Source organism: Narcine bancroftii, chromosome 12 (assembly GCF_036971445.1).
Source record: "Narcine bancroftii isolate sNarBan1 chromosome 12, sNarBan1.hap1, whole genome shotgun sequence".
NCBI lineage: Eukaryota > Metazoa > Chordata > Chondrichthyes > Torpediniformes > Narcinidae > Narcine > Narcine bancroftii.
The window spans coordinates 16,089,811-16,107,012 of NC_091480.1; the positions used below are offsets into that span (position 1 = coordinate 16,089,811).

Consider the following 17,202-nt stretch of genomic DNA (forward strand, 5'->3'; position numbering starts at 1 on the left):
AATGTTGCATTTCCCAAGACTCATTTCAAGGTTCAATTAGAGACAAACCAATACACTTTAAAATCCTCAGTGTCCAGCACCTATGGGCGTCATGGATGCCAGATAGGCAAATGTTTCGGTTGCCTGAGACACTCTTACAAAGCTTAACTAATACACCTGCATTAAGAATAAACAGTTTAAAAAACAGTTCGAAATGAAATTTGAAAAAAGTCAGTAATTATGTAAAGTTCATTTTAATCAGGTAATTCCCATAATTTACAAAATGTAAATTCGAACCCCGGTCACTAACCCCCACCCCCTCTGAAGTTAACAGATAAAGCCATACTAATATACTTAATAATATTCTACAGGTCGAGTACCCTGTATCTGAAATACTTGGGACCAGGCATTTATGGTTTTCGGAATAATGGACCTAAGCAGCACAGTCGCATCAGCAGAAAACCTGTACCAGCGGTTAAACAACAAACAAATTTTCCACATTAAATAATGTTTAGTATTTACCAAAAAAGATAAATGCAGCACCAAAAACACTAGAAATTCTCCTCTATGGCCTTTTCAAATGTTTCCTCCAGTGTCATCTGCCTCATTAACAATGGCTTTTGCTGTTGCCGATCCCTGGCACCTTCCAGCAGCCCACGGTGACTTCTTCGATGCGGACGGCACTCCACCCGATGTTGAGAATGGAGTCGCCGTCGCTTACTCCAACTCTTTTTGGCATCTTCCTAGCCAGAAGCAAAGATTTTTTGTACCACAGACCTCTGTTGTTGCCAACAGAGCCCCATATGGGCAAGTCGGGTGGTGAATTTTTTTTCAACCTTTGTTTTTTTGGATCTTCGGATAAGGACTTTTACTAGGCAGAGAGAGACATTGAACAGGATCGGCCAGCTCTTCATCCTGGATGCTGCCATTTTATTCAAACACAACTTTATTGAAATTTTGTTCAAACAGCTGCTGTGGGTGAGGCATGCCTGGGGCACTCCACTGGCTGAATGCTTTGCTCCCATCTTCACCAAGGGATTGTGTGTTGCTTTGGAGAGTACTTTTACAATTTTAAACTTATTTAATTTTTTTATTTATTTTTCCAGTTGCTTAAATTCTGGATATGGGTATTTTACTATACTACCCTCCTACTGATTGTTGCTGTTAGTAAAAGTACATGAAATGGTTATCTGAGGCAATAATTGAACCTCTTATTTAAATTTTAGTTTCATAAGTTGCAGACATGATTCAGAATATTAACATTTTTTTTTAAAAAGCCTCATTATTCATACCCATGCCAATCCATTGTTCCACATATTATACAGTATAATGTTGAAAAATTAGAATGGCATTATTAAACCACCAGTAGTCATTAATGATACAAACTACACCTGGATAAAATGCAAAACTGGCTAAACATTTTGTGCTTATATTTTGTAGAAATTCAGGGCACTCTGCTCTAAGCAGAGGCTTCTGCAGGAGTTTGGAGATCGGTTGGTGAGACTGAGTACAGCAAATACTTACTCCTATCAGAAAGGTATTTGTAACTAAGTAAATACATTCTGTACTGTTTAGTAGGATAAAAATAATTTTAATATTCTGCCCTTAATTCTCCAGTGAATTGCAGATTTTTGGAAATTGTAATTTAAAACCTTGCTGTCTCCCAATTTGCATCTTTCACAGTTTTCTATTGTTCATCTTTCCTCTTTCTTTGATAAACTTTATGCTGACAGTAAACTTTCAGTTGAAAATCCTTTTGCTCAGGGCCTAAGAGTATGTCCACAGTTTCTCTGTTATGATAAATTCATCTTTCTCCTGTTAATCAGACTGTCCAGATTGACTTTTTAAAAAATTTTTCCCCTCCCTTTCCTTTCCAGATACACAGTGCCACCAATACATCGTACCTAGTCAGAGCCCTGGGAGATTTGAAAAGTATTGATGAGCTGAATCTTTTGACTTTTTATAGCAGAGTCAGTATGATCAACCTTTGTTAACAAACGTCCGTTGCAACTTATTGGAAACTCCTTCCAAGAACAAAATGTCACAGAAGTGCATTATTTGCTACCTCTCCTGGGTTTAATCAGACTCCTCTATCTGTCTGGTCACTATAATATACAAGACTGAGGATTCCATAAAATATTATTGGTTAATTGAGGAGCTATTATAAATCAAACCTCCTTGTCAATGACAACTAATTTTTGTATCGTCTGCAAACATTATCTTGCTGCCATTCCTGCTCCTCTAAGCTGCTTCAGTTTTCCAATGGACTACACTTGATCTGCCTTGTTTACAAAACTCATGACATTCAGCTTTGTTTTTCTGACAATAATTTTCTCTCCTCTATTTCCAGTTTTGCCTTTCTCCCTTTTGAATCTAAACTCTGGGTCCCATCTCCTTGCCAAACTAATCCTCTCCTTTAACCTAGCAAACTTTGACAAGACTCTTGGTTCAGGCCCTGTTGAGATGCTCCCAGTTTACTCCTTACTTTCCCCAAATCTAATCTCGGTGGTGTTTCACACACTATTTCTTCAGCACTGCATTAATCTTCACCACACGGAGATCCAGCTCCTGCCTGCTCTCCTTGATGATGCCAGGACAAGGAATTCTTCTGACTGCTTGCTACTGGGAGACAGTGGCATGTAGTTTGAGAGGGAAAGAAAAGGGGGAGGGAGTTACATGAAATTAGGACAGTCATTCTAACTTCACGTTGAGTGATTTTTTCTCTCCCCAACCTCTGGGTCAGTTCAGCTCTGAAAAAAATTTCATATAATCAAAGTTGTACTGTATCTGTTGCACTCTGCCTGGACTGTCTTTAATTGTAAGATGGCCTCCTCATAATCTTTTTACAGTTGCTGATGCACTGCAGCTACATTAACTATGGTTCAGTGTGACAAAAACTCTTGACAATTCCTGCACCTCCAAGATGCAGGTCTCAGCTGTACTACCCAAGAAAGGTTTTCCCCCCATAACCCCAAAATTTGTACCCTTTAGAAGAGACATGCTCTAGCATTAGACTCCATATTACTTTAATCCATTTAATAGTGTTTTCATGTTCATGGGACCCATTCTACAATGCTATTGTAGAAATAGAAAGTTTGGGTCATTAGAAATCCTGTATTTGTTGTGTAAATACCATATTTAAATAAGCCAAAGAACATAGTGTCACATCTATTCAACTGACCTGCAAATTATCAACAAGGGATGGCATTATTAGCACAACCCTGGTTCAAATCTGGCACCATCTGCAAGGAGTTTGTACATTCTCCCTGTGTGGGCATGGGTTTCTTCCCACCCTCAAATGTACCAGGGGTTGTAGGTTAATTTAGGTACTTGAGCAGTATGAGTTCATGAGACAAGGACCTGTATACCTAAATTTAAAATTAAAGATGTGTTCATGCTCTGGAGAAGTAATGCAATGTCAAACATAAACTTTTCTATTTTTACCTTTCAGTTGATGTTCTTTTTAAAGACTACATACAACACATAATGAAGCCTCAGTCTTTGGATTCTTTAGGCAGTGGTAAGTTTTTGATTTGGCTAAAGCATTATTAATTTGGAAACCTAACTGCTAAATATATCCAAGGGGGTCTGAAGAACCAACAAAGAAAATGGATGAAAAATTTGAAGTCTGCTGTTCAAATACTGTGCATTCTTGACATAACTTAAGAGTAGTTTGAGGTTGTGCATTAAGCAAAGTAATAATTAAACACCATTGTGCCTGGAACTATTTTAAATAGAAGTACTTAAAAAGATGAAAATTATTCATTTTTGTTTTTTTACTTGCTTCCAGTTGTTTCTCTCCCCCCCCCCCCCCCAACAATTATTTTTTGGGGAATACTTGAGTAGGGAAAGATCACTTACTTATTGCCACAGGTAAAATAACCTGTTTATGACCATTCTCCAGCATCAATTCAACTACTACAACGTATTTTCTTATTGTGAGTTAGTCAGCTGAGTGGATGGTTATAGCTGGAACTCACTGTGGAGGTGTTCAATGATCAAGCCCTGCTCCTGAGTTATTGAAATGGTTTTTTTTGTACAGATACATTGTACTTTTTTGGAGATAACAACTTTACAGAGTGGGACTCTCTCTTCAGAACATACATCCCACCTCCATTCCAACTCCCTGGGACCAAAGAAGCTTACAGCTTTGGGATAGCCGGTTAGTAATAAGTGATGAAGCATTTCTAAGTGCAAACATACACTGGTGATCAAAATAGATGGCATTTATATTTCCACACACACTTGTTATTTAAACAAAGTTATGTAGAGTAGATACAGGTGGCCAAGAGTGTGATAAAAATCAAGTGTGACTTTTCCCTCACGTCAGCAGATCACAAGTAGTCATATTAATAAAAAAGGGGAACTAAATTAAGATAACTAACTACCAATGTTCATGTCATTTATAGCTTCCATTCAAAGACATTCTAGCCTGGGAATAAAGGTAACATGTTCATTGGACCATATAGGGGCTTGTTAATGCATGCTCTCATCAACCCAAATGTATATAATTACTACTTCATTGCATTACTACTTCAGTTTATTTTTGGTTATGCTTTTTAAAAAGGTGCAGGCACAGGAGTACCCTTTCATTGGCATGGACCAGGATATTCTGAGATTATATACGGACGAAAGGTAAGAATTTCAATTTTTAATTCATTACCCGAAGTAGAATCATTAAATGTTAAGAAAATGACGGCTATGCCAGAGATTTTGAATTAGGCCCAAAGCCATACATCTTTTCATTTTATAAAGTTCCCATTGCATTCCCTTACTTTCCCAGCATGTACCATTCAGCCCATAAACACCCATCTCCATCGTGACAAGTGAAAAATAAGGATTGAAAATTACACCAAAAGAATGAAGACAAAGACTTAGGTGTTCAATTGTACATTTGTAAAGATAATTTGAAAACAAAACTTTATAAAATTCAAAAGGGTATGATTGCTCCACGGAGGGAAAAAACCCCTGTACACAGGTTTGGGCAATGTTTTAAACAGTATAGAGTTGTTCAAGGATGATTATGATGGGAAACTAGCAGAAATTCCTCAGTAGGAAAGTGGAAAAGATTGTAAAATTAAGGGTTATGATCAAGTGAATTTTTTTTCTGAGTCAGTATGTTGGTTCCAATTTTTGCCTGTTGTGGCCAGCACTGGCTTCTTTATCCACCAGACAAAACACCAGAGTTTCATCCAAACAGGACCACTCTGTCATGGATACTGGACACATACCCATATTTGTCAGAAGAGGACAAACCATTGGAGTGTACAATACACCCAGGAGAAGTAAGTTACAGCTCATTTTCTACATTATCCCTGCAGATAATGAACAAGAAGAATCTTGAATTTATTACTTGTCTTTATGGTAGATAAAGCAAGGAACAGTAAAAGTCCAGATTACTCAAATCTGGACTTCTCAAACTCTTGCACACATCCACATGGAAGTTGCAGAAATATAAGAAAAAATGTTTTTGTACTCAAGTTTATTAAGACATTTTTTCTCAAATTTTAATTTCAAAAGTACTACCCAGCAGTCTGGATTTTAGGACTTTATAAGATTTAGGGAAAATGGATACCAAATTAAAGGAGTTCTTAAAGTGACTAAAAGTTTGTTGATAGAAGCAGCCTAAAAAGGTCTTATGAGAGGGATAGCTAGAGACTGGAATTGGAAAAGATTGTTCTGATGTTTCAATAAAATGTTGCATCTCAAATTATACTTGGTGTCATTTCAGCACGGAGCTAAAAGCTGGCCATATGCTACTGTACCTGCTTTGAGACTTCAAAGTTGATTGAAGCCTTTTTTTCCTTTTGCAGATACTATATTTTCCAAATCACTGGTGGCATGCTACCCTTAATATCGACACAAGTGTCTTCATTTCTACCTTCTTAGGATGAAGAAAAGTCAAACAACTTATCCAAGCTCCTCCTGTGAATCTATACAATCACGAGACCATAAATGTTCTTCCCACTCAGCTGCCTCAATTGGTATTTCAGTGACTGGGACTGTAAAAGGCCACATAACAGTACAACTCCGATTACCTGAAATCTTCATTTATCCAAAAATTTCAGATAGATGACGGTATCTGAAACAAATCAGAACTAACCGGGGCTGTCGGTGACAGTGGGAAGCGTCAGCCAGCATTTTTTTGGTGAGAATTTTTTTAATCATTAAAAAGCCTTCTCTTGTTTACACACTGTTAGAATTTATTTGCTGTTGCAATGGGACGGTTTAAAAAAAAAAGTCCAGTTCTCCAAAAAAATGCCGTTTTTCCTACATAGACCCAGTCCTGACCACTTTAGATAATCAGAATTGTACTGTACCTCATTTGTCTGGTATTCGTTCAAGATGTAAACAAGAATGTGATTAGTTTCCAACCTCCCCTAAAGAAAAGTTTACAATGGTCTTGGGCACTGCAGGGTGGATTAGTGCTCAGGCTGCTGCTATGGGGCTGGATCCCTGGACAATAATACATTCAACATTTAACACAAGTCTCAGACTTAAGTCTGAATATCCTCATATTAAGTTGTGTTGCAGCTCAAACAATTTGGATCTTTTGTCAGAAATATCAGATGGTTAACTAGTTCTCATACAAATATGGCTTCTTAAGTTATTTTCTACAAGCATTCCTTTTTCGATGAAAGGTTTCCATTTCCCATATACAAACCTTGTACTGCAACACCTAAAGAGACTATTTTGTTTTCAGCCAATTAAGGATTTTTAAGGGCAGTCATTGTTATAACAAGAAAACATGGCAACTAATTTAGTACAAGTGATAAATGTCAGATGATGTTTAGCTAATACACTGGGGAGAACTCTTCAAAATAATACCAAGAGAAAGCAGTCCACCATAGGGCTAACGTGTCAATTGAGACCAACACTGCACAGGAACAGCAGTCTAGACATTGCAGCCTGATTTGTTGGAATGGAACTTGGATATGCACTCAAGTCACAGATAATATATACACAATGAGTGGATTATCTGTACAAAATAAAAATCAATCGCCTCAGGAAGGCAAGAGGGTAGGTTGTCGAGAAATACAGAGTACGGTTGTTGACAGGTTAGAACTTGTACAAGCAGAAAGCTAGCCTTGACTAGAGGGTAAAGGCAGGGTTGAATGGACAAATGCTCTTTGAAACTAAAGCAACAGAAAATATTTAATTAACTGGTTCAGATTTTACCAGTTACCTGGAAAACCTGCAGAATTGAATGAGCAGAAATTTTCACCAAGTGTGAAAAATGAGAAATAGAGCCAATTGCCTTTAGTACAAAAATATTGAATCATTTGTCTTTCATTCAAAAAGAAAAATGACCCAACTTAACAAACAATGCACATATTTTAACAGTCCAAAAGTTCATTGATAATTCTCCAGTACTATACTCAGGAATCTAAGTTTCAGTTTTCAAACACAGAATTTTGTGGATTCTGTCAAATTGAGTCAACTCTCAAACAGACTTGTAAATGGAAACTATTGGTATCTAGTGTTTAAGGAGTTCTAGCCAAGCAATGTAGTGATCGAAGGCTGAAATTGGAACATTTACAATGGCTTTAAAATAATCTGCTAGGAATAGATTCAAGTATTGTAAATAAGAAAGGTCCTACCATTGATCAAAGCAAAGCTCGAGGATGCAATCCGCCTCACGGACTCGTCCCCTGAAACCCTCTGGGATCAGCTGAAGACTGCCATACTGCAATCCACTGAAGAGGTACTGGGCTTCTCCTCCAGGAAAAACAAGGACTGGTTCAACGAAAACAACCAGGAAATCCAGGAGCTGCTGGCAAAGAAGCGATCTGCCCACCAGGCTCACCTTGCAAAGCCGTCCTGGCCAGAGAAGAAACAAGCCTTCCGTCGCGCATGCAGCCATCTTCAGCGCCAACTCCGGGAGATCCAAAATGAGTGGTGGACTAGCCTCGCCAAACGAGCTCAGCGCGGACATTGGCGACTTCAGGGTTTTTACGAGGCTCTAAAGGCTGTGTACGGCCCCTCACCCCAGGTCCAAAGCCCGTTGCGCAGCTCAGACAGCAAAGTCCTCCTCAGCGACAAGATCTCCATCCTCAACCGATGGTCAGAACACTTCCAATCTCTTTTCCGTGCCAACCACTCAGTCCAAGATTCCGCCCTGCTCCAGCTCCCTCAACAGCCCCTAAGGCTAGAGCTGGATGAGGTCCTCACCTGGGAAGAGACATACAAGGCAATTGAACAACTGAAAAGTGGCAAAGCAGCAGGTATGGATGGAATCCCCCCCAGAGGTCTGGAAGGCTGGCGGCAAAACTCTGCATGCCAAACTGCATGAGTTTTTCAAGCTCTGCTGGGACCAAGGAAAGCTGCCTCAGGACCTTCGTGATGCCATCATCATCACCCTGTACAAAAACAAAGGCGAGAAATCAGACTGCTCAAACTACAGGGGAATCATGCTGCTGTCCATTGCAGGCAAAAATCTTTGCTAGGATTCTAAATAGAATAATACCTAGTGTTGCCGAGAATGTTCTCCCAGAATCACAGTGCGGCTTTCGCTCAAACAGAGGAACCTCTGACATGGTCTTTGCCCTCAGACAGCTCCAAGAAAAGTGCCAAGAACAAAGGACTCTACATCACCTTTGTTGACCTCACCAAAGCCTTCGACACCGTGAGCAGGAAAGGGCTTTGGCAAATACTAGAGCGCCTCGGATGCCCCCCAAAGTTCCTCAACATGGTTATTCACCTGCACAAAAACCAACAAGGTCGGGTCAGATACAGCAATGAGTTCTCTGAACCCTTCTCCATTAACAATGGCGTGAAGCAAGGCTGCATTCTCGCACCAACCCTCTTTTCAATCTTCTTCAGCATGATGCTGAAACAAGCCATGAAAGACCTCAAAAATGAAGACGCTGTTTACATCCGGTACCGCACGGATGGCAGTCTCTTCAATCTGAGGCGCCTGCAAGCTCACACCAAGACACAAGAGTAACTTGTCTGTGAACTACTCTTTGCAGACGATGCCGCTTTAGTTGCCCATTCAGAGCCAGCTCTTCAGCGCTTGACGTCCTGTTTTGCGGAAACTGCCAAAATGTTTGGCCTGGAAGTCAGCCTGAAGAAAACTGAGGTCCTCCATCAGCCAGCTCCCCACCATGACTACCAGCCCCCCCACATCTCCATCGGGCACACAAAACTCAAAACGGTCAACCAGTTTACCTGTCTCGGCTGCACCATTTCATCGGATGCAAGGATCGACAACGAGATAGACAACAAACTCGCTAAGGCAAATAGCGCCTTTGGAAGACTACACAAAAGAGTCTGTGAGGTTTTTCAGTTGGTTGTTTTTCCAAAGATAAGCGTATACAGAGCCATTGTCATACCCACACTCCTGTTCGGCTCCGAATCATGGGTCCCCTCTACTGGCATCACCTACGGCTTCTAGAACGCTTCCACCCTCAACATCGAAGTACTCAAGATGGCAGAGGCCGACAGCATCGAATCCACGCTGCTGAAGATCCAACTGCGCTGGGTAGGTCACGTCTCCAGAATGGAGGACCGTCGCCTTCCCAAGATCGTGTTATAGGGCGAGCTCTCCACTGGCCACCGTGACAGAGGTGCACCAAAGAAATCTCTTGGTGCCTGCCACATTTACCACCGCCAGTGGGCTGATCTCACCTCAAACCGTGCATCTTGGCGCCTCACAGTTCGGCGGGCAGCAACCTCCTTTGAAGAAGACCGCAGAGCCCACCTCACTGACAAAAGACAAAGAAGGAAACACCCAACCCCAACCAACCGCTGCAACCGTGTCTGCCTGTCCCGCATCGGACTGGTCAGCCACAAACGAGCTGATGTGGACATTACCCCTCCATAAATCTTCGTACGCGAAGCCAAGCCAAAGAAAAAGACCATTAATCTCTGCACTGATACCAAGACATAGTTCATAAATCCTATTATAACTGAATGAAGCACGTCATTTAAAAATCAATTCTTCTCAAACTAGCTTTGACTTGTGAAATCTGCCTTTCCATTACAGTTGAAGAATATCATGTTGACAAGTCATTGTATACCAGGGTCATAATTGTGTTCAGATTCTATTAAAATAGCAAGAATGGGAAATTGTTTCAATACTTATCAATTCATATACACAATTATTCTTGCATTAATTTATGGCTGCAAACCAAGTTTTGTATGCTTTCCAAAGTAAACTACAGTATAAAAGTTTAATGTTAGTTAAACTTTGAGAGAATTTAGTTTTAAAAACTACTTGTGTTGCAATAACTTATTAACTAGCAACAAATGAAATTTTTGAAAACGTCTACACCAAAAGACTGCCTTTATAACCAAATTGTACAAGTGCAAATACAATTTAAAAGTGAGGTGACAAATTAAACATCAATAGACTGATTAAAAAGTTTACAAAAATTGATTATTTCTTTCAGGCATCTATAATGCTAAAGACCAAACAAATTACAATGTGAAAAATTACCATGGCACTTGAACCACTTTCTTTTTTAAAGCTACTGTATTTGCATTTCAACTTCTTGTGTCACAATGAGTAAAGTAACAAACTAGACAGTTTCGATGACCATGAAACAATTTCTCAGATATTTGTGTAATTCAGTTATTTTTGGGAGGAATATTACAGGAATAATTAAAAATATTTTTAATAAAATGAACTGGACCACTCAAATGTTTGACTATGAGAATCATTTTTCCAAAATGTCAGTATTCTCAAATGACTCTGCCATGGAGTCAAACACACACACAGGTCTTTTGGCCCAACATGTCCCTGCAGATCTTCAAGTGCCTGGCCATACTAATTCAATTTACCAGCACTTGGTCTGTACCCTTCTATGCCATGGCAATTCAAGCGCCTGTTGTAAGCGTACCTGCTTCCATCACCTACTCTGTCAGTGCATCCATATTCCAATGACTTTCTGATGAAAAACTCATCTTTGGGGCAGCATGGTTAGTAAAGTGGTTACAGCTCCAGTGATCAGGACCAGGGTTCAAATTCCTGTTCTCTCTGTAAGGAGTTCATGGGTTCCTCCAGTCCTCTATTTTCCTCCCACTGTTCAAAAACAATAAATAAAAGCCATCCTGGGGGGGGGGCGGGGTTGTAGGTTAATTGGGCAGTAGGAGCTTGTGGGCCAAAAGGGCCGGTTACTGTGCGTCTAAATTTAAAAAAATATATATATATATACCTTATTTTGCAGTCTTCTGGTCTGACTGCTATGTCCTCACAATGATCTATTGGAAAGTTTCTTTGCAAGCTTGCCATTCCAGCCACAATGTACACATTGTGATCTTCAAAAACTAAGGAACATGAACTTACCAGCACGTGAAAGCATACCACCTCGTATTCACATTTAATTAGTTTTACTTAATCTTACTAGAAAAACACTTTTGAAAAAATCCAGACATTTTAGGTAAAAATTGATATTCAGCACCTACAGACAGAATATTGCACCTGTCTATACCATGCAAGACAAAATATTTAAATATTTCACTATAATTTTTTCCCCAGATATCCCAATATTTCTTTATCGTGAAAGGATATACTTACATATATATTCTTTAATATGAACAAATATTTATTCATTTTAATTCATACCTTAATTACAAAAGTCCAGACTTTGAAAACTAAATTTTCAGGCCAGTTTGGCCCTGAATATCTCCCACTGACTCGCATTTGGCTCATAACCCCCCCCCCCCCCCCCCCACCCTCTCCAGTCCATATACCTATCCAACCTTGAATATTAACATTGATCTTGCTTCTACCACCACTGCCGGAAGTTCATTCCATACCCCCACCACTCTCTGTATGAAGTAATTCCCCTTTTACTCTCAATCCATGCCCTCGTTTGAATTTTCCCCCACTCTCAGTTGGGGAAAGCCTATCCACATTGAATATCTGTCCCCCTTATAATTTTGAATATCAAATCACCCCTCAACCTTCTCCACTCCAGGGAATAAAGTCCCAGCCTGCTCAACATTTCCCTGTAACTCAAACCCTGAAATCCTGGCAACATTCTTGTAAACCTCCTTTGCATTCTCTCTTTACTGTTTATAACCTTCCTGTAATTCGGAGACCAAAACTACACACCAATGCCTTATACAATGTTAACATAACATTCCAACTCCTGTGTTCGATACTCTGATTTATGAAAGCCAACATACTAAATGCCTTCTACACTACCCTATCCACACATGATTCAACTTTCAGAGAATTATGTACCATGACTCCTAAATCAGTTTGTTCCACTGCACTCCTCAATTGTCCACTATTTAACGTGTATATCCTATTTTGATTAGTCCTATCAAAATGTAGCACCTCGCATTTAGCCCACTCTTCTAACTGTCCTATATCAACCTGTACGCTTTTATAATCTTCCTCACTGTTCACAACACAGCCAACCTTTGTATTATCTGCAAATTTTCCAATCTAATTTGCCACCCTATCATCTAGATTGTTAATATATATGGCAAACAGCAGTGGACCCAGTACCGATCCCTGAGGCACTCCACTTGTCACTGGCCTCCAATTCAACAAAATTTTCCACCACTACTCTCTGGCATCTCCCATTCAATCATTGTTGAATCCATTTCACTAATTCATCATTAATACCTAATGCTTCCACCTTCCTTACTAACCTCTTATTGGGGAACCTTATCAAAAGTCCAAATAGATAACATCCACCACCTTCCCCTCATCATCCTCGAAAAACTAAGATTTGTTAGACAGGATCTACCACATACAAAACCGTGTTGACTACTCAGAATCAATCCCGGTCTTTCCAAATAGTTGTATATACCATCTCCAAGAACACTTTCCATTAATTTACCCTCCTCCGGCATCAGACTTACTGGCCGAAACTGACCAGGTTTACTTTTTTTTCGAACAGCAAACAACATGAGCCACCCTTTAGCACTTCCCCCATGGCCAGTGACAATTTAAATATTTCTGTCAATGCTACCATTATTTGTTCACAACCTCCCTCAGGGTCCTAGGAATATTTTGTCAGGATCTGGAGATTTATCCACCTTGATCTTTTTCAATATAGCCAACACTACCTCCTCATTAATTCTTATATTATTCATGAGCTCCCGACCCTATTTCTTCACTTCATCTGGATCAATATTCTTTTCCTTAGTGAAAAACTGAAGAAAAAAATGTTTAAAATTTCACCCATCTCCTCTGGCTTCTCACCCCCCCCCCCCCCTCATCTTCAAGGGGTCCAATTTTAACCTTCACTATTCTTTTACTTTTAATGTAACCATAGAAACCCTTTGGATTTATTTTTACTTTTCCTGCCAAAGTAGCTTCACATCTCCTTTTAGCCTTTCTAATTTCCCTCAAGATTTAAAAAAAAAAACACTCCTTAAATTCCTCAAGCAGTTCATCCATTCCCTGGTGTTTATACCTCTTGTACACATCCCTCTTCCTCCAAACCAAGTTCCCAATATCTTTTCAAAACCAAGGTTCCCAACAGTTTCTAACCTTTCCTTTAATATTCATGGGAACATCCCAACTCTGCCCTCTCAGAACTTCTCCTTTGAATATCCTACATTTATCTGCTATATTCTTACCTGAAAATATCTTATCCCAATTTTTACTTATCCCCTCAAAATTTGCTTTCTTCCAATCAAGAATCTCAACCTTTGGCCCACTTCTATTCTTTTCCATTACTAGCCTAAAACTAACACTAGACCCAAAGTGTTCTCCAACACAAACCTCTGTTACCTGACCTATCTCATTCCCTAATAGGAGATCCAATACTGCCCCCTCCCCAGTTGGTTCTTCTACATATTGCCACAGAACTGCTGTAATGTTCTCTCTAATAAGCAATGCACCTCCTCCACCTTTTATTCCCCCCATTCTATCATGCCTAAAACAACAGAATCCTGGAATATTCAACCGAAAACATGCCCTTCCTGCAACCAACTCTCAAACTTTTTAAATTTAGTGAGCTTTTGTGTGCATGTACAAGTACCACAGATGCGCAGTGACCAAACTGTCACTTTCTGAAAACAGCAATCAAACGGACAACACAATATTGTGTCCTACTCTTTCCATTTACCATTATAATTAATAAACTATCAAAATTTCACTTGTGTACATGTTGAAGTGTGCGGCCTTAAAAGATGTTATTTCAATGATTTACAGAAAAGATCCAGCCCTTCCTAAAATATTCCATATACTTATAATCACAATATATAGACTCTTGCCCTTCTCTAAGCCCCAATGTATCCCCTTAAAAAAGTTGCAACTTAAAAATCATTCTAGAGTCAATGTACCACCTACTTAGAACAGTACAGAAACAGGCCCTTCAGCCCTTCTAGTTTGTGCTGAACTATTATGAAAGCAACCCAAAACACTTGTGCATCCAAATACATTCCTCACATGTTTTTTTTAAATTGAACAAATCAATGTCTTCCAATGACAATTTTCTCCATTAGATCACGTGGTTTCACTAACTAGTCACTGTTTATTGTTAATTAAACCTCAAATCCATGACTGAGAACATTAACCTATAACCGAATGGTGTCTGGTCAATTTTGATCCAAGTAGTACCAATTCACAACAAATGGAGGTCAAAAATAACTCAACAAGAAAATTTAAATCTAGATGTAATTCACTGAATATTTCATTTGAACATTTTGAGTAGCTACAATGGGCTTAACTTCTAAACTTTTCAATGACAGTCTACCTGTTCTTATTTCCCATGTTCCAGTTTCCTCATCTGGGCCAAATAATGAAAGGTTCATCAGTGCCAAACAATGATCAAGTCAGATTAGCATTTTGAAACCTAGATTACAAATGGTCTTCCTTTTGTTTTGGATCAAAGTAGAAAAAGGAGATAGGAAGAATGAATTTGGAAAAAGTAAGAAAGCCAGCTCTGAAAATTATGCCCTGGAATAAAGCTCAGTGAATAATCAGTCAGACCATTCTTCTCAGTTGCAGCACTGTGGAGAAATTACACTTCCCGAATAGAGATCGGTAGAGTGGAGTACTCCACATATAGTTGAAGGTTCATGAGGGTAGCCTTGATAAGGTTTAGGTTTCCTGCAATCCAGTGGTTCTCAACCTTTTTATTTCCATTCACATACCACTTTAAGTATTCCCCATGCCATAGGTGCTCTGTGATTGGTAAGGGATTGCTTAAGGTGGGATATGAGTGGGAAGGGAAGGGAAGGTTGAGAATCACTGCTCCAGACCCAATTGTTACTGAAATATTTTGCTTAAGAAAAATTGTCATTGGCCCATTTCCTTTGGAGTTATGAAACCATGCACATAACGAGTCAATCAGGTACGATTAAAACAGTGGTTTTCAAACTTTCTTTCTACCCATATACCACCTTAAGCAATCCCTGATTAATCTTAGGGAATACTTAAAGTGCTATATGAGGGAAAGATAAAAGTTGAGAACCACTGCTCTAATCCATCCCAAAGAAAAGGAATTATCAGAGGATAATTTATAATTTAAGAACCCCACTGCATTTTACAACCAAGGAAGTCTTTTTGAATGTAATCATTAATGTAGGAGGTACACTAATCAGTTTGTAACCATCAACCTCCCACTAATAAGGTGAAAATAAATAATCTATTTGAGATGAACACCAATGCTCTCTGAAATAGTGCCAATGGATCTTTTACACCGAGGCCCCACCCCTGTACCTCTCACTCTTCATAAATGTACTTTTTACTTGTCTCTATAAAAGGTCCTAACCCAAAATGTTGACTGACCAGTTCTGCACATGGATGATGCTCGTCCCCGCCCCAAGCTCCTCCATAATTTAATTGTTTGAAGATTCCTCTGCTTAATAGTTCACCCAAAAGTTACAAGCTCCAAAACACCTCAAGTATTTATTTGCTAGCCTCGTCACTCGAGTGGGATTTGAACTCCAAGATTAGAGTGCCATCAACTGAGCCAGAGCAGCATTTTATTGAGTGTAAACACTGCAATGATGTCATCTACTTAGTAAGTTTTGCACAAGATTCATGAGACATCCAATGTGGCAGGAAATGACCAGAAACACAATTTAAATTGCAAATTCTGGTAGCATATTTGGCATAGTGGGTGCAATGCCTTTACAGCACCAGGGATCAAGAATGGGTTCGAATCTCGTGCTGTCTGTAAGGAGTTTGTATGTTCTCTCCAAGTCCGAGTGGATTTTCCCCAGGGGCTCTGGTTTCCTCCCTCCGTTCAAAAGGTACCGGGGTTGGGGGGGGGGGCGAGTCGGTTATTTGGGAGCAAGAACTCATGGGACAAAATGGCTTGTTACTGTGCTGAATGTCTAAATGTTTAAAAAAGATAAAAACTGAATCAAAAATCGCAAGTTTCAAGCCACTGGACACCTTTACCAACTACTGGTATATTATTAAAAAGTGGGATTTTAAACATTTAATGAAGAACCAATATCAAATGAACTAACAGTGTTGAGAGAGCAACTGGATACGAAGTTGGAATACTCAACTTACAGCAGGTAGACAAGAATAATATCTTGAACTCAAGTTCCTGATCATATTCAAAGACATCACACAATCAGATACTGATCAATGCCTAATCAGTGTCTAAAGTTCCAGTAGATGGTAAAGCATATTATTAATTCCCAATATGGAAGCTTGTTTGTCATATGTCTCCATTCCATCACTTACTCACTGAAGCCTCATGTCACCCATAAAGCCTATCAACACTGTTTACAAGACCACATGGAAGAATTGCAGAAGTTGGTCACAAAAATGATCTATATATACTTGCAAGGTGGAGTCTCACATTAAATATAGTTGCTATTCTTGACAAACTCATGCTCTGTCCCCAACTCACAAGCTTTTAGCTTGTGACTTAGAAGGCCCATTACTTGACCAAATACTGATACAAATGAGAAAAATAAACTTGGCCTACCTTGCAGGTGTCTGGTTAAGGTGTGTGGCCACAAAGAATTTCTCCATAAAAGTCTTTAGCCAACACACATCCCACAAGCCCTACCTGTAGATACATACCAAATGTTTGCAGTGAACCTTGGATCAGTACTGAAACAGTTATAAGCTCTTGCATGGTTCTCCTAATATAAAGCTCCTGATAAGAGAAGTACCTTTAGTGACATTAAAGAAATATACAATTTGGATTTTGGTTGAGCTAGCCTGCCTGCAGAAAGACAGCACATTCTGGCAGCAAGACAATCTAAAGGAGAGAAGGCATTGGAGTGAAATAGAATCAGTCCATAGAACAAGTCATCTGTTCAAACACAAAGTAGCCCAAGGTC

At 39.4% G+C, this 17,202-nt stretch overlaps 1 protein-coding gene across 10 annotated transcripts in view; it reads left to right on the plus strand.

Annotated features, from left to right (window-relative positions):
- jmjd8 (jumonji domain containing 8) overlaps positions 1-17,202 on the plus strand; it is a 184,595-nt gene that overhangs the window by 161,866 nt on the left and 5,527 nt on the right. For 4 of the 10 annotated variants that reach the window (XM_069906214.1, XM_069906213.1, XM_069906206.1 and 1 more), the window contains 6 exons: positions 1,420-1,516; positions 3,431-3,499; positions 4,022-4,141; positions 4,547-4,614; positions 5,130-5,264; positions 5,793-6,127. In XM_069906214.1, the coding sequence (XP_069762315.1) occupies positions 1,420-1,516; positions 3,431-3,499; positions 4,022-4,141; positions 4,547-4,614; positions 5,130-5,264; positions 5,793-5,873 (570 nt within the window). In that variant the 3' untranslated portion in view covers positions 5,874-6,127. Of the gene's footprint in view, positions 1-1,419; positions 1,517-3,430; positions 3,500-4,021; positions 4,142-4,546; positions 4,615-5,129; positions 5,265-5,792; positions 6,169-17,202 lie in introns of those variants that run through there. The other 6 variants (XM_069906212.1, XM_069906208.1, XM_069906210.1 and 3 more) reach the window with 6 other exon arrangements.